This window comes from Echiichthys vipera (assembly GCF_963691815.1).
Source record: "Echiichthys vipera genome assembly, chromosome: 6".
NCBI classification, from domain to species: Eukaryota; Metazoa; Chordata; class Actinopteri; order Perciformes; family Trachinidae; genus Echiichthys; species Echiichthys vipera.
The window spans coordinates 4,090,222-4,108,219 of NC_139831.1; the positions used below are offsets into that span (position 1 = coordinate 4,090,222).

Genomic DNA, 17,998 nt, shown 5'->3' on the forward strand with positions numbered 1-17,998 from the left:
GAGCGAGGGCCTCTTTCTAAAACTATTCACCACCAGAATTTAACAATCAGATATTAAGACAGTGACACATTTATGGTTGTTTTTGGCTCTGTGTTTCTAAACAGTTGATATGAATTGAAACAGTGACTACGAGTGTGAATCACTGCCTAATTTAAGAGTGTTAACAGTTAACAGTGTAGAAAATGTAGCCTGTCATGCTACACTGGATGTGAACACCTTAAAAGCTCAAAGTCAACACTTAATCCTCATGGTCGTTCATTTTGAATCCAGTGAGCCCCTACAATACTGTGTAAATGTGGCCTTACGCGACTGTTGCTCTGCTGCTCCACAGCTGAAGATCAAACTGAGAATTTCTCAGGTGTAAAACAGCACGTTGCTGAAAAGGAGCATGGTCACCAGATGCTTTGTCTTATAACATTTAAAATATGTTATAATAGCATTTTTTTTAAAAACCAAGTGAATCCAGTGAAGATAGGTGTCTTTGAACCCAGAGTGAACCCAAGTCCAGCTTTGTTCTCGTATAATCTTCGGTCACCATCACATCCTCTTTGCCCGTTTGGCGGCAGCAGCAGCAGTGCGCCTCTGGTTGATGGCCTTGGTGGTGACGCGAAGCTTGCGCAGGCGTAGCTGTCGCAGCCGGAGCTGCAGGTCCTTGGGGAGTTTCCCCCCCTTCGCCAAAATGTCTTTTAGCCTCTGTTTGGGCACCTTGGTGAGGCGGAAGTCACAGATTGTGGGGTAGTGGTCATACATGACCTGGCAGGTGCGGGAGGAGGGGGAGTAGCCCTCTGCGCTGGCCGTCACCCGGTACTCACCGGGGTTCAGCAGCCGCCAGAAGTCTCCGTCAGTGACTGGAGAAGGAAAGACAGACGTTCACAGTGAGGAGAGAGCACATCCCCAAATCCATGCACCAAACCACTTTGTTTAACTTATTACTTCAATACAGTTCTTGGGATGAGAAAGTTTAAAAATGTATATATTTATACAGAAGCATTTCTTTGTTTTCATACCACAGACAATGTGACTGTGTAAGACTGTACCTGATCTGATATGATGATCAATGTCATCAACTTTAATGATGGCATCTGCTATACCAGCCTCTGTGTCTTTGTCACGGACCACGCCCTTAATTCCACGGTGGACCTTTAAAAAAGAAAACAATAGACATTACGGATTAATTGTTGCTGCAGATTTAAAACAGTAATTCACTGTAAAATTCAATATATCAGTAATAATCTAGCTTTTGCTTCCAGATGTGGCACCTCCTTTTTGCAGAAAGATGTAAAATCATAGTCAAAATAATAATAAGAGGTATTTTAGAGAGGGATATTTAAAAGGAACAAAGATTAAGGGAAAATAACTGAAGATGAAAAGGTAAAAAAATGTTCGCAGAAGTGGAAACAGACGGACCTGCTCCATGTAAACCAGCAGAGACTCTCTGTTGTTATTCCACTCGATGGGAAGCTCGCTGGCGTGAGGAAATTTATCGCAGGACAACTCCACGGTCACCTCGAAACAGTTGGTGTGCAGGTAGCTGAAGTCATTCATACCTGCAAAGAAAGAAAAATACAGAAAAACATTCATTCATTCATTCATCTTCAACCTCTTGCCCCTGTCGGGGTCGCGACATCGGGCGTGAGGCGGGGTCCACCCTGAACAGGACGCCAGTCTATCACAGGACACATAGAGACGAACAGAGACAGACAACCATTCACACCTATGGGTGATTTAGAGTCATCAATGAACCGAACACCTGCACGTCTTTGGACTGTGGGAGGAAACCGGAGAACCCGGAGAAAACCCACGCAGACACGGGGAGAACATGCAAACTCCACACAGAAGGGTCCCAGCCGGGATTTGAACCACGAACCCTCTTGTTGTGAGGCGACAGTGCTGACCACCATTGTTTAGCCTTATAAGGTGTAAACTGTCACTCCCTGCATGCTCCTTCTTTTTCAGAGTAACAAGGAAAATGAAGAAACATTTAAAGTAAATAATTGCATTCAATCTGTTCCATGAAGTATACATTCGGACTTTAGGTTCATCTTATATATATACACAATTACAAATATGTAATATGATAATCAGTGAAATCTCTTAGGGTCTCACAGTAACAACTTTAACTAATGAATAAGGTGAAAAAAACAGAAAAACAACCCTAAACTTTTGCTCCTGTCAAACTATGTCACTAACGTTTATATGACAACATGCAGAGTGTGAATGAGTCCCAAAAGCATTGTGATCTATGAGAATAAAAAAGGTTGTGACCTGAAAACCTTACAGGTTCCTTTGAAAAACCCACACATTCTTACTTCCTGGTACGTTGTGCCAGTCGGCTCCGTTGATGATGTTGTTGTATCTGCGGAAGTCCTTGTTGTGGCAGGGCCGGCGGTCCGGGTTGGACATCACCTGGTTACACAGACGATACAGGAACATGGGAAACTCATGGTTGTTTGTTTTATAAATCATTATTTCTTGAACAAATTGCACATATTGCACAAAAAACACAGCGCAAAACTCATTACATTCAAATATGCCAGGGGGGAAACATAAAAACACCTAAAACATAATTTAGGAAATATAAAAATGGGCTGTAAATAATAAAAATATATATTTTTTAATGGATATTTAAGAAACATTTTGTGAATGTTGTTGTCGCTTTTTTGATAGTTTTTATGTGAGTGTAAAAAAGTGGCAATTATAAACTTGTGTATACAGAACAATCAATACATTTATGATATATTCCCTTTCCTCATTGTTTGTTGTTGTGGGTCAAGAATCTGAATATATACTTACATGCTCATAAAATACCTAAAACATAATTTAGGAAATATAAAAATGGGCTTTAAATCATAGAAAGATTTTCTTTTTTAATGGATATTTTAGGCACATTTTGTGAATGTTGTTGATATTTATTGTATATGTAGTTGAAGAAAATTGTAAAAAAGGGGCAATTTCAAACTTGTGTATATCAAATTCATCTAGAATAATCAATACATTTATGATATATTCCCTTTCCTCATTTTCTGTTGTTGTAGGTCAAGAATCTGAATATATATTTACATGTTCATAAAATAATAACAACACATTTGGAAACGTTTGTTGAGCCCTGACACCACCAGGAAAGAAAAGGTCAGTGTTTCAGGTTGAGCTGTGCAGAAAGTACAGTTCATATGTTTATTCATTCATTCATCTTCAACTGCTTGTCCCTGTCGGGGTCGCGGGGGGCTGGAGCCGATCCCAGCTGACATTGGGCGTGAGGCGGGGTCCACCCTGGACAGGACGCCTGTTTATCGCAGGGCACATAGAGACGAACAGAGACAGACAACCATTCACACCTACGGGTGATTTAGAGTCATCAATGAACCGAACACGTGCACGTCTTTGGACTGTGGGAGGAAACCGGAGAACCCGGAGAAAACCCACGCAGACACGGGGAGAACATGCAAACTCCACACAGAAAGGCCCCAGCCAGGATTCGAAACCAGGAACCCTCTCGCTGTGAGGCGCCAGTGCTAACCACTATATCATCCTTAAATGTCTTGAGGAATATGTTTATTTATAGTTTTAGAAATGAACGCAGAAAGTGACCAGAGGAGGAGGGGATTTACCTGGTTGGTGCTGGCGTACACTGTGGCCAACCAACGGAAAAAGCTCTCATCAGCAGTGGGCGTGTGCTCGCGAGGTGCCCAGTCAATGGTCATGTCGTACGGGTACGTGACCACCAGCTCTCCGCCGTGGAGGTTAGCACCGAGGACAAATGGGATGTTCTGCATCCAGTTGATGACAGCTCGGGTCTCTGACGCCACCTGAGGTCGGAGTTAGAGGTTCAGTCAGAGGGTAGATCTTGTACATTTACAGATTTGAAGTTTACATTGTAATACGTTGGTAAAAGCTAGTTTTGCAATTTAAAATGCAAACAATGAAAGCAGCTTAAGTGTTAGAAATCCATCCAGGACCTGTGGACTACTGGTGTGTGTCATGGTATAGCAAACGTACAAAGGCTTCCTCAGAGGTGTACTGCTCAGGGATGGGGAAGTAGTGGTTGATGAGTTTGGACCGGTCTGTCTCCAGCTCGATGGCGGTCCACATCCCTGAGTTGAGGTCAGCAAAATTGTGGTTCATGTCGATACCTTCGTAGCTGTAACGACCCCAGGCCCAACCTGCCAATTCTGAGCCCTGTGGATGAAAGAAAGTGGGATTGTGGCTTTATTTTACTGAGCCATCATAGAGATAACGACACGCACTCTCAGAATGAAGAAATTTCCAGGCACCTTTTTAAAGGCCATCTCATATCCGTCAGGGTTCATGGAGGGAAGAAGGTGGATGCGAGTCTCTTTGACCAGGCGGACGATGCGCTGGTCGCCCCGCTTGTACTCTCGGCAGATGTACTGCATTAGATTGAGCAGGAGCTCTCGGCCCAGCACCTCGTTCCCATGCATCCCTGCAACGTACCGGAACTCTGGTTCTCCTGCAGAGGGCGCCAAAACACAGCCACAGGAATGGAGTTAAGAGCATTGATTCTGATATAGTTTACCATTTGAAAAAAGTCAAAATGAGTGAACAAAGACAAAAAAAGGAGGAGCAGAGCAGGAGGAAGCAGCGTCCTCAAAAACTTTAATGCTCCTACACTATCTGTGTTTTCATCAACCTCTATCACACACCCCACTGAAAGACCTGGATCGGTTTCCTGTTTGGTCTGCATGCATTTGACAGGCAGCTCTGAAATCTCACACATCCTCCTCCAACTGTTTACGAGGAGGAGTTTCAGCTCACACATAACTCTGTATGGAGATGGCTTTCAAAAACTGGAGCTGGAAACATTACTGAGGATCACGATGAGCGAATTTGAGTGGAACAACAATAAACAGAAAACCTGTACAAAATAAAAGCCTCTTTTATGTTGTGTGTTTTAGTTAAGTCTGTAGCATATGTGGCACAAACCTCAGAGTTTATTTTTATAATGTAACCCTTTGATTAATCTGCATTACATCTGCATTACATCTTTTTGTGCTTCTGTTAATTGCATGTGTCTTATCTACGAGTAGACAAACACACAAGTATCCGTGGCTCAGCCAAGACTGCAGCATCAATATAACACAAAAGTTTAAACACATAATAAGGAAAAATACAACATGCAGGATATTTGACTACTCTAAAGCCCGTTTGCCCGTGGGTTCCAGCTGTAACCACAGAAATGGGAGATGACAGAAAATGCTGGAAACTCAAATAAGATTGTCCCAACACATGGAACATCAGACATCACCCAACCAACACTGGTCTCTGGAAAAAACACTGAGCAGAGTGGATGGAAAAAACGATATTTCCTTTGGTTACCAATTATCTGCAGTCTTCATATAATACATACAAGACGGGGAGGATTTTTGTATTGTCACCAAGCCCCTACCACAGCGACTTCCTGGTTGAGCCAATACGGAAGTGCCAAAAACTGCAGTTCTCCGAGTGTCCAGTAGGAGTAGTTTGCATAACAGAGCAGTTTCTCATTGACTCCCATGTTAAACAGGCTGTTTTTACAGCATAGTTAAACCTGAAAGGCCTGGGACAAAAAAACTTTATAGTCTGTATGTTTAGGTCACAGCTCCATGACAACAATGGGGGGGGCTAGTTTTTATTTTATTTAAGGTTCAACTTTCTGAATAATTAGGGGCATGGCCTCTTGAGTGACAGCTAGCCGCTGGCCCTAACTTCCTCTCCTCTGAGGTAAACATCAGCCAGATGGACGTATCTCCCTCCCCTCAACGTCACATACATGCCCTTTTTTGATCCCATAGGTGAATACGATTGGATTAAGTCGAGAGAGCGGCCCCCATAGGGTATGCTACATCCATTTTTTATACACTCTATGATTTTTACTTGGGTTGAAGTGTCATGCTTTTCAATTCAAAATCAATAAAATCCCAAAACATGCATTGAAACAAGCTGAAATGAGGAGACACATTTCAAACACTCGAATCGACGGCCGTGATCTCCTCCGTGCCGCCTTCACTGCCCTGTGTTTTTGGCGGGAAAGTCTCTCCGCTCTGTTGCCATGCGGGCAGAGCTGAGGGGCCAAAGAAAACATTTGTACACCTCAGAGCAAACGAAGGGGGAACTCTGGTCAGTGCAGGTTTATGGTTCACACAGTGCTGGGCTGTGTAGTGTTGCAGGGTTGGGATACAGTGGCAGCCATTGCAAGTCCCCTTCTGACCCCGTTATACGTGATCACAAGTCTCTGTCCCTCATTAGACTAAATGATTCCTCCCATTGGAGCAGCGTGGCGGCAGTGGAACCATTTCTTTGGCTGAACTGCTCATTAGCCTTTCACCCTTAACTTTAGTTTTTTGCTGATGGAAATAATGAAACCTGAGTGGATCTTCTACATTTTGACGAACCATTGATTGAGATGTTCCCTTTTAAACAGGTGCGGCAGATTTCTAAAACTTTCACGTCTTCACATCTGTCTCCAGCGTTTCTCACCCAGCTCATGTTTTCCAGGGTTGTCGGAGATTTCCATGACGTAGAGCTTCAGACCCGTGTAGCTCTTCCCAATGCTGTAGATCCGGGTGATGTCAGGACACGCCTCGCTCACCGATTTCATCAGCTGGGAAACAACAACAACAAAACAAAGTTGTTTAGAGACGTTAGATTGTGATTGTCATCTTGTTAGAAACTGCTTAAGGCACGGCGGAGACAGTGTATTGAGAAATGAGGACATTATTAAAAACCCTTTTAAACTTTCACCACAGTTAAGTCATTTACCTGTGTAAAACGCATTTCAGACTCAAAACAAGGTTTGACTTTCTGCACGCGTGGTATGCTGATGGGACTCCCTGACTCACTGAACAGTTTCTTTGGATTTTCTGCAGAGTCCTGCTTCGTTTTTACATCTCTCTTGTTTATTTCTTTGTGCTCATTAGTGATGAAGATGTCAAGTCAGTGCTGTGTTTGGGGGGCGTCCAGTGTCTCAGTGGTTAGAGCAGGTGCACCACCACCTGTACAGAGGCTAACAGTCCACGCCGCAGCAGCCCAGGTCTGACTCTGACCTGCGGCCCTTTGCTGCATGTTTCCCCCTCTTTCTCTCTCTCTTCCATTTTCTGTCAACCTCCAGCTATACTTTACTAAAAAAGCACAAAAGGCTAAGTACAAAAAATGTTGGGTTTGTTATTAATAATTGATTCATTCACCCTGAAAACAAAGTTGTTACGGCTGTGAGGGTTATGTGTTTTGTTCTCTCTGGTGGCTGTTTTGTTTTGCTCTCTCACTGGCTGTAGGTTCCGCCTTTCCCCACCTGCTGCAGAGGCCGACATCAATCCCAGCCAACCTGCTGCACCTAAGTGGAGGGGGGGATGTGCAGTGGCTCTCTCACTCTCGCGCCCACTCTGCATCTGTGTGAAGCTGTGTGTTTTCCAGACGTTTGTTCTTGCCGCTGTGTGAGGCTGTGTGTTTTTTGCAGCTGTGTGTTCTTGCAGCTGTGTGAAGCTGTGTTTCTTTTGTTTAAAACGCAGAAGGTCAATAAAATCCTGATTTCATTTTTTAAAATGACTGGTCCTCGAATCCTTCTTCCCCGGGTTAATATCATTTCAATTTGTGTTCGTCCCTGTTCCTCCTAGACATAATTCGGGACGTAACAAAAGTAATGGCATGCCTATTGTTTGCAATTGAAGGCATTTTAAGGACCTGTGTTGATTTCCATAGAACAGGGGTGGGGGACCCTGCTCCTGGAGGGCCACTGTCCTGCATGTTTTAGGTTTCTCTCCTGATTCTAATGCTCTGCTCATTTAGACTCCTGAGACCTAAAAGATGCAGGACAGTGGCCCTCCAGGAGCATGGGTTCCCCACCCCTGCCATAGACACTTAAAGATGCAGAAGCAAAAAACAAGAACAACAAGCTTTTGCAGCAGAGTCAGACATCTTCCTGCAGCTCTCCCTTCCCTTGAATTACAGTCTGATAAAAGACTACCCCCCGGTTTAAAAGAGATATCTAAAGGGGACAAACGATTCAGGTGAAAAAACGTGCCCCTCTGTCTGACCTGTCTCTGTTGGATGTGGATCTGTGTTTGTGTCTGTGGGCTGTCTTTTGGCCATCAGACGCAGGGCGGCGTCTCCAAACAGACCGCTGGTAGTGGCAGCACAGTGAGCACGCTGCCATGAAGGAGTGAAACCTCCTGTAGTGTTTGTTTTGTGGTCAGACTGAGACCAGGCCACACACGGGGACTGAACCATAAACTGGTAGATGTGTCAACATGGGGTTTGACTTATAAAAAAGTATTTCTCGATGGCAGATCAAAGAATATCACCTCTATAACTATCTTCTATCTTCTTCTTTAACACCACTCTCTTACCGTTCTCATCTCCTTGTAGTTGTGGTGTCTGAAGTCCAGTTTGTCTTGAGACTCTGTCGGCTCTGTCTGCCACGCGTAGATATTATTGGGGTCTGTGATCATGGGGAGGGTCCGTGTTACTGACCCAAACATAATGCAATAGTACAAAAGATAAAACATAATTTCCAGCAGTTGGCTTCCTGTTACCTGGGAGTGTGCAGCCCAAAACCTCAGCTCTCAGGCAGATGTCACCGTCCGTCCCGTTCTCGTACCAGGACTGGGGGTTGATCCGGATGTAACGGGAAACCGTGGAAGTGTTGAAGAGGGCGAGGACGGGTGTCTCTAGGTCCTGGTTTCCTTCAAATACCTGTAGCACAAGAAGTCGTGGTGAAATATGAAGAAGAAGATGTGGGAATGAAAACGTGTATTATGTATTTGTCTCCTCAGAGCATTTAAACCAGCTTGATGCTCCATGGGAAAAAGATTTGCTTGATTGACACTTGATGGTTCTCTGTGGCTGTGGCACACATGCCCTAACAACCACTCCAATAAACAAACCTAATCATGGCTGCAGAGTTTCCAAACCAGTTTTTCCGTCCTGAATAACTAAGAGGAGTTTCATGCAGTCAAATGACAAAACAACACAATGCATTAGTATTCTTATCATTCCTTCCTAACACAAATTAAGTATACATGCTGTAAAAGAAGAGATAACTGCATCTTCTAAAAAATACTACATTTTTCATATCCTTCAATAAACTTGTCTTGTCGAACTGTCTTTTTTACGGGTGTTGTGGAAATGGATTTCCTCAATAAAAGATCAACAAACAGGATCAGCCTTTTCTCCGTGGTTTATTTTGCCAAAGCATTTTTTTCTGCAGACAAAAATATGTTCACCCCTGCGTCCTCACTCTTCCCAGAGTATAGCAGGAATGACCCCGATCCACCCAGCGCTCGGTCCTTTGGAGGAAGAGCCAGAACGCGCTAAGCCTTGGTTGGGTGACGTCTTTAGACCAAACAAAAACATGCCTTAGACATTACAATTCTGAACTTCTCTCATCACAAGGTCTCTAACACAGAGTGCAGATGCACACATGTGCCATTATACCATCATGAGTTAGTTATTTGCAATATCCATTAAGAAGGTGAGACAGAGGAAACACTGAATGTCTGACCTGACAAAACTATGATTATGAATTACAAATATCCAAAATACCCACAACACGGGCCTTTGTTATAATGGTCAGCTTCTAAATAATTTGCCCTGTGATGACTTTTGCTCTTATTTTCTTCCATAAACTGACATTAAACATTGAGAGTCAACATGATGCATTTACTAAGAAATGTAGTACAGGAAGTGTTCACACTGAAAAAGATTAAAAGGGAATTTGCCAAAAGCCAGTAAAATATATACTGTATAAAGAGCAGCATGGCATTTCCCTAAAACTGTATTTCCACCTTAGCAACCACTTAGTTTCCTACTACTTTTGTGGACATGTTTCTAAAATCTTCCTGGTATGTAGTTGTTCATTCTCATCATGTTAAACATTATAAGACAGAACTAGGCAATTATTTAAAAAGGGTCAAAACCAATCAAGTCAAATGAAGATGACGGTGGTATTTTATTCTTTATGTTGATGGGAAATTAAAGGTGTTATTTCAGAGAAAGGTCGGGGCCAGCTGGAAGTGAATGGGGTGTAGAGGATCGGGACAGCAGCTGTAAAAGAAGTAAAGTTCTGTTCACTCACAGCCTCTTCGGTCCCGTTCATGCACGGCTTCCAGAGCAGCGAGTCATTGCTGAACTGCACCTTGTAGGTATGCACCACGTTCCAACTGTGTGTGAACAAGACACGCATTTCACGTCACGCACAGATATACAGAGCTCCATGACAGACAAGGATTATGCATTTATCTGTTTTTCCATTGACAGGATCAGAGATAACAATGAAGATGGAGGGAACCGTGGTATTTAGGCGTCTTTAAGTACTTTAAAATACACAGGTCAGACTTGATGGTTGACAGATTTTGAGGGGAATATCACTTTAATAAACTGCTTTGAAAGTGAACTTCTCTGCAAAACTCCATTTCCCAGTGTTCACTCTGGCAATGTAACCTTTAACCTCGAGTACTGACCTCCAGATGGAGCTGCGGCCCTGCAGGATGACACCTGTGAAGCGGGTCGGTTGGCGAGCGTCGACCTCCAGCCACTGGTTCTTGTCTCTGTACTGAGCGCACCAGCCTCCATCGTAGATATCACCGTCCTCTACCCCAGACTGTAACACACACACACACACACACACACACAGGAAACACACAGGCATGTCATTATTCCTCTGTGCGGAAGCATGTTATAGAGGACATTTCTGGTTTGCTGTTACTCTGTGTGCACCTGGATGTTGAGTCGGCCGCGGTGAGGGCCCAGGCCTCTTCGCTTGTAGGATGACGCTCTCAGCTGGTTGTCTTTGACGTTCAGTGACTCCAGACCAAGCGGAGGACATTCTGACACAGTCGACAGTGGTTTATTCGCCATTTTTATATTATTACTATTAATATTACACAATGACAGTAGAGGGCAGAGCAGCAAAGTGAGAAGAAGCCAGTGTTCCAGTGGTAAAGGTTTTTAGTTTCTAGTGTTGACAAGACAGTTGTTTGAACGTTAAATGTAGTTGAGTCATCAATACAAACCACGCGACAAGTCACGTAAAGGTTACAAGATCATATTCATAATTACTTTGAGAGAGAAACCAACGACATATCAAATGCATGTGTCTCTTTAGAAGAAGAAGAAGAAGAATTACTTTATTAATCCCGCAACGGGAAATTAGATATTTTCCCTCTGTTATTATTCATGTTATAAGCACACACACATGCACAGAGAGGACTTATATACATGCAATTAATGGAGAGATGTTAGAGCGAGTCATTGACAGCGCCCCGAGCAGTTGGGGGTTCGATGCCTTGCTCAACAGCACCTCAGCAGTGCCCAGGAGATGAATTGGCACCTCTCTAGCCACCAGTCCACGCTCCGTTCCCAGCCGAGTCACCTATGGACTGAGCTACTACTGCCTTAATGCTCTTTAATAGCAGAGGGAAAGTAAATAATTTTGATAACACTGTCAGATTAAATGTTCTTATTTTTCCAACCTTTCCATATTTGAAGAGTTTTAAGATTACAGTACTCAAAGGTTACTTAATTTATTTATTATTATTTATTAGTATTTAATTAATGTATATAACATTCTTTTAACTATAGTTATTAGTGGAGAAGGGGTAGGAATTCAAAAGTTAATACATCCTTCTACTGCTTTTTGGACATTTAAGATTTAACAGGTTTTATGTTTGTGTTATGGTTTATCATTTCACATCTTGTTATATTTATTTGTGTTGGCTTACGTGTTACAACCAGTCCTGGAACCAGCACCTCAACCCACTTTGCTCCTCTTATAACGTTCAATCTGTGCAAACTACACATTCTGCTGATATAAACACACACACACTCACATGTACATATGTAACACTGAACATATGTACAAACACTAGGCCTTGTGAGAGCTCAGAGATCACAAGAGTGACTCTCACAAGCATGCGAGTGTAAATCGAACCACTCAAAAGATAGGAAAGGAGAAAAACTTCCTTTAGGTAGTGTTATAGAAACATACGTGTATTATATAACTGAATAACCGTAGAAGACACATTTTTATCAATGTGACAAACGACAGGTGAAAGAAAAAAGATGAATAAATGAGTGTAGAAACTTCTATACAGGACACGAGAGTCCGATGAATGTGTGATGAGTGTTATTACAATAAGTAATGGTGGCCGTTATCACCGCAACACAAGTGAACCCGTGGGAGATTTCAGAAATACGTTAGACAGCGCTCTCCACAACCAAATGAGGGATTACTTTTTACTTGTAATAGAGTATTTTTCATATTGTGGAAGACTTTTTCCAACACTATAATAAAGCAGAAGAAGCCAATTGTAATGTGAAGAGCACAACTCTCTTGCAGCGGGTGAAATGTCTTTAAACCTGCCCAGCGTCCTCTGCTGCCGTGTTAAAGCCTCACACAGACTCTCATTGTCTGGAGGGTTCAGCTCAGTTCAAACGGCTTCATCCTGCCAGGAAGCTTTACAGGCTGTTTAAAAAAAAGTCTCAGGCCAAGGTATAGCAGCAGTATAAATGAATGCTAAATGTTGGTGGCCTTCCCCCCCTTTTGCCTTGTAGTCCAGCTGGATCTCTGTTGGGCTGCGTGTGACTCAAAGTGTTGCCGGGCTCTTAAAAAGTAATGTGTCTTTGTTGCTGTTGACCGGTGGATTCCTGCCAAACCGCAAACGTCTGAAACTACCGAGGCTGAGCCACACAGAGAAACGATGCCTAGAAGGCAAAACCAGTCCATAGCCCTGCTGATGATCGTGGTAAGTGAATTTCACAAGGAGAGAAAATGAACCGAGATGGTTTGTTGGTTTCAGGGTAAACCTTTAAGCACATGGTGGGCCCGAAATGCCAACAGAGAAAATGTGGTTTTGTCCGTAGAAGTGCGTCGTTCAGTCTGCCTGAAACTGAAGACATGGTTTTTCTAAGTAACCCTGCCGCTCACGTCTATCTCAGTTTCCCCGTCTGCTCCCCTAAAACCCCGTTTCACTTCCTTCCTCTCTTTAAAAAGGAACCACAAGGGGGAGATGGAGCCCCGAGATGCTGAAACATTACCCACCCTCTCAGTGGGTTCCTTGACATGACCTTCTAGCTCCATGATGGACTCCTGATGACTAAGCAATGTTCATTTAAATGAGTCAGATTGCTATAAAACCACATGCAGGCCAAGAACCACAGCAGCCAAGAACCCATGAGGAATCCTTGCGACTACACAGGACTGGCAGCTTATTGTAGAGCTTCTGAAACAGCTGGGGTTCCCAAGGAACATCGCCACGACCACCCTAAGGCCAGTTATCCTCCTGGTCTCAGAGGCCAGGAGTCCAAAAAACATTGTCTTGTTGGAACTGACAATGCCGTGGGAGGACTGTCTGCAGGAGGCCCACAAGAGGTAGAAGACCAAGTACAAGGTGGTCATAGACATCGTAAGCAGGCTGGAAGACAAGGTAGAGTCATCCCTCTACAAAGCTTTGAGTGCACCTCAAGAACACGATCAGGGGCAGCGGAGAAAACCGTAAGGTGGTCCTGGATCAAGAGCGGAGGTCCATGTGGAGCGAATGCCACCTGAACACAAGTCATGGTCTGATCAATCACGACAATATCAAACAATTCTGCTTCTTTCTCCTTGTGGTTAAAGAGTTGGAAGCTAAAAAAGTGCTTTTTAAAGCGGCCGCATGCTGCCGTTAACAAATGGGTTGTTCTTTATTGAAATTGGAAGAGACGTTATTGAACAAATGGGGGGATCTCATTGGATTAGGGAGCAAGTATCTTTAAAATCTTAACGAGAACAATAGCGTGTTACTTACTTCTAAGGGCTCAAGTTGTTTCAGCTCTTGTTACCTAGACGTAACCTGAACAGCCAATAATAAGTCGAAGCACAAGAGAGACGAGCAACTGTTTTAATACTGTGACAATAATAAACTTTCCTTCCTTTCATGCTTGGAGAATTATAAACTTTTAGTTCAGATTGTTGTAAAGTCGACCTGTTGCTGTACAGTGTGAGACAATCCATCACATCTAATTGGTCGATATCTTTCCTTCCTCCAAATAACAGTTGATATCTCACAGACAGAACCAAACAATTGGACATTTCAATGCATGATAAAGTGCCGAGACACGTTTTTGTACTGCCTTCACCAACATGGCATTTGTTCTGTATCACCCACAGTTAATCTAACTCCATCTCTGGCTGACATGCCTGAGGGGATTTTAATGAGCATTGGACGTGACAAGTTGCTTACTAAGCATTTATTGCTGGCCCTTACAAAAGCTAATTTCTGCTTCCTTTCCCTCTACAAACACTCTCTGTCTACACACTTACACTTTCTCAGTCGGCTCAATCTCCGGCCTAGTAGATACACACACACATATATGCATGCATACTTATATACGTAACTTTTTACATGCATACTTGCATATTTACAAAGACAAACACAAAACAGCTGGTAGAACATTTGCAGCGATCTGGAGGCTGAAACAGACTCAGGGAAGCTTCATTAACACACCACACATCCACATCAAGTGTACTAAGAGCAGGACTGGTTTTAGGGTTAAGGGTTTGATGAATGCCCCTATAACTAATAAGAAAGTTACAGAAAGAGAGAGACTGGCTGCAGAGAAGTGAGAAAAGACAAAGATGGACAAATATGAAATCAGAAGACAGGAAGAGGACAGGAGACTTTGACATTGTCTACAGAGGCCAGTGAATAAAGATATCAGACATCTTTGTGGCCAGCAAGACTTTGTGTATCCAGAGTAGTGATAGACCGATACATCTGCTGATATTTGCGTTTTTTAGGTGTATCATATTGGCCGATGCGGGCTGATGCGTGCGCCAATAGTTTTTTACCGTCATTATTTACAGACAGGCGTCCGCAGGCAGCTCTGTGTTGCTGGAGATGCCTTTTTAAGTTTCAATTAATGTTTCTTTTTTTAAATTGAGACTCTTAACATTTGTGATCATCATTGTGTCATTTTTAGGATGTAAATTGAGAGAGCAAAAGTAGTATCGGCTCCAAATTTCGGCAAAAGAAAATCGTCAGTCAGTATCGGTCATCGGCTAAGGCTGATGAAAAATATCGGTATCGGCCTCGGCTCTAAAAAATCGGTCGATCCCTAATCAGGAGGATTTGCAAGACAACAAAACATAAAATCACATAGAATAGAGCTTCATTTAAAAACATATAACCAGGGACGGGAATCAAAAACTGGTTCCAGTTGGGAACCTGTAACAAACTGGAATCATTTTTGTCATAGCACACAGGTTTGGATATACAGTATGGACTGGGGACCCACATGAATCAGATCTGGATCTGATTTAGTGTTAAATTAGCAAATAGTTTTATGGTTTGTTTGGTGCTTTCCTGGGTGGGTGTGTCTCAGCTGACGGTTCAGCGTGTCCCAGCGAGCTTCAAATGTCCCACGTTAGTGTAGAAAGTCTTAACGGGTGAAAAAGATACCTGAGACCACTTGAACTGCTCTGACACAGTAAACCCCCCAAAGCAAGTGAAAGCACTTCAAACTATTTGCCACTAATATGTGACCCTTGTCTGACTGACATACTGTATACATCAGGGGTAATCCCCCCCCCATACGTACGTGGGACTGTCTCCGTGGCCACTGATTGCTTCACGCTGTGTCTGACCTGAGGTTTGGCTTTCTTAACAACCTTCGGCTTCTTGGTGGTGACTTTGGGTTTCTTCTGGACTGTTTTGGGCTTCTTTGCTACCTTAACGCTCCTGGTGGACCTCCTTTCTACAGAAATGTAAACGATTTGATGCATAGTAGGAAACATGCATAGCTTGAAGAACATGACTTCAGACTTTGGGAGTAGCATACAGAACACCTGGAAGAACTATTTTGCATAAAACGCTACTTTAAAGATGTCGTATTTGTTCAATTTGAAGCAACAGCCAGCAAAGCAATTTTAGCTTAGCATGACATCTGGAAGCAAAGGGAAACTCCTTTAATGTTGGTTGGAAATTCTTCATTTACCACCAACAGAGGGCACCGTCGAGAGTCTCCGCAAGCTGCACCAACCAGCCTTCAAACCTGAGACTGAATTAATGTAAATGCTGAAGAGCTGCACTCTCTGTCTGTAGATGTTTATGCATGTATTTACATTATAGCCCTTTGGCTGCAGCCACAGCTGAATTAATGTTGCATGCACAACATCACATTGGTTGGTTTTGAGGAAGGGGGTTATGTTTTTGTTTCTTCTTGGTCCGAGGCATCACACAGCCCATCTGGTTCTCATCAGCAGAAAACACACATCTAAAATGCCTCGCTGCGTACTGGGCTAGAATGTGGAACATCCTCCCCCAACCCTCGGACACTGACTCTCTGACCGCAGATATGCAGAGCCAGCAGAGCTCTCTCTACACTATGGAAATCTATGAGACTTTGAGGAACCCCGAAAGATTCTCTGGCGTGTTATTTAAATCCTTAACCAGTGGGTCATGGACCTTTGACATACTGGAGTTTGTGTCTACGGGAACCCAAGGAACCCAAGGCCTATCTATTTTCTAAAGATGGAAACTAACCAACTCATTTACTCCTCTAATTAAAATGACTTTGTTTATGTTTGCTTGCATAGTAACACATCACTGTACACCTCAAATCAGCAGAAATGTCTGTTTATGGGAAAGCAATAAACAATTAGTCAGGTAGTAAAACCCAACTGCTACTATGAAGATCTTTCTTATTAAGTACAAATAAGAATATTGCAAGAATGGTATAGAGACTCTGAAATGTCCACAGAAATATGTTTTCATGGGGTGAAATAAACAGAATGAACAACTCAAACATATCAAATAATAGCCTAATTATACTCACCCAGTTCCAAAGGACCTTCTTCTTCAGTTTCTTTCCCAGAAAGTGCTTTTTTATCAGTGTCTTCAGTCCCTTGTTTAGTAGTTGTGGTGGTTTTGGGAGGTTTAGCTGTTGACTTGCTATACCTGGTTGTGAATCCTGTGGTGGGAAGCTCAGTGGCGTTGGATTCCCCTGCAGGAAAAAGCCCCTCAGTTGTGGGAAAAGCTGCATCTGAATCCACGGTGGATCTCACTGTAGTTGTGTCATCAGCAGTTCGGGCTGAAATGAGGAGAAATGATCCACAACGCAGAAACAACAACAGAAGGACTTGCAGAGCTCTTGCCATAGTAACTACTGCAGAAACCCTTCTGACACTAAACACTCATTCAGCCTCCCTGACCTGCCGCTCTGCAGCACCATCAAGTCAGCCCCAATGCACGAACAGCTTCCAGTCACGGACTGAAACAATAAAAGCTGTGTTGATATACACACAGTATGTAATGAAACGTTGTTAGGGAAAATAGTGTTTAAGTAGAAACACCAAACATTTTATGATTTCAGCCTCTCAAATAGGAAGATTTGCCGCTTGTATTTAGGAAACAGGGTACCAAACTGAATTTACATAGACTTCAGAGACAGTTCGATAAATCAAGGAACTTGAAGATGTGACTTTCCGCTTTGGGACATTTTAACAGGAATATTTTCCTGACACAACAATTACTCGAGAAAATAATCAGTAAAATAATCAATAATGAAAGTGATGATTGGCTGCAGCTCTAGTACAAAAGTAGGATTGTCACAATCGATCTTTGCTTGTACTGTTAGTTGGATATGACAGGGTGGATAACTCAACAGCCCCCAGGTTACTTAAATTAACATTTAATTTTAGTTGAAACATGCAGGTGAATATGTTAAACCCAGGGCATCATTGAGCTCGTAGACATGTATACTAAAAAGCTTTTGAAAACATTTAATTTCCCTACTTCAGGACATTATAATATGAAAAGTCTCCAGAACAAATAATTTCCGTGTTCCGGTAAATAAGGATCTACTGTGCAAACCCTCCAAACTGCCATTAGTTGCTGATGTTCATCTGTGCGGCATCATGGTAAAAAAAAAGAAATAAAAAAATCCTGTACTGGTTGAAACATGCAGGTGAATATGTTAAACCCAGGGCGTCATTGAGATCGTCGACATGTATACCAAAAAGTTTTTTGAA

General features: G+C 42.9%; 1 protein-coding gene across 1 annotated transcript; it reads right to left on the minus strand.

Moving 5' to 3' along the window:
- Positions 1-35: 35 nt before the first annotated feature.
- LOC310948552 (putative carboxypeptidase X1) lies at positions 36-17,131 on the minus strand. Its single transcript, XM_083915717.1, has 14 exons — positions 16,804-17,131; positions 10,708-10,817; positions 10,452-10,591; positions 10,067-10,151; positions 8,526-8,685; positions 8,340-8,431; positions 6,475-6,598; positions 4,272-4,468; positions 3,997-4,176; positions 3,609-3,806; positions 2,310-2,406; positions 1,408-1,547; positions 1,038-1,140; positions 36-848 (listed from the first exon to the last, which is right to left on the minus strand). The coding sequence occupies exons 1-14, from the start codon at positions 17,123-17,125 to the stop codon at positions 538-540; spliced, it is 2,259 nt and encodes a 752-aa protein (XP_083771843.1). The 5' UTR covers positions 17,126-17,131; the 3' UTR covers positions 36-537.
- Positions 17,132-17,998: the final 867 nt, after the last annotated feature.

Bases quoted from the DNA above. Each gene is read 5' to 3' on its own strand.
- LOC310948552 (XM_083915717.1), bottom strand. From the start codon at position 17,125: ATGGCAAGAGCTCTGCAAGTCCTTCTGTTGTTGTTTCTGCGTTGTGGA. The intron at 10,818-16,803 runs GTGAGTATAATT...CGACTGTGTCAG, and splicing joins AGAAGGTCCTTTGGAACTGG to AATGTCCTCCGCTTGGTCTG. The intron at 4,469-6,474 runs GTGAGAAACGCT...CGCCCTCTGCAG, and splicing joins CCCTGGAAAACATGAGCTGG to GAGAACCAGAGTTCCGGTAC.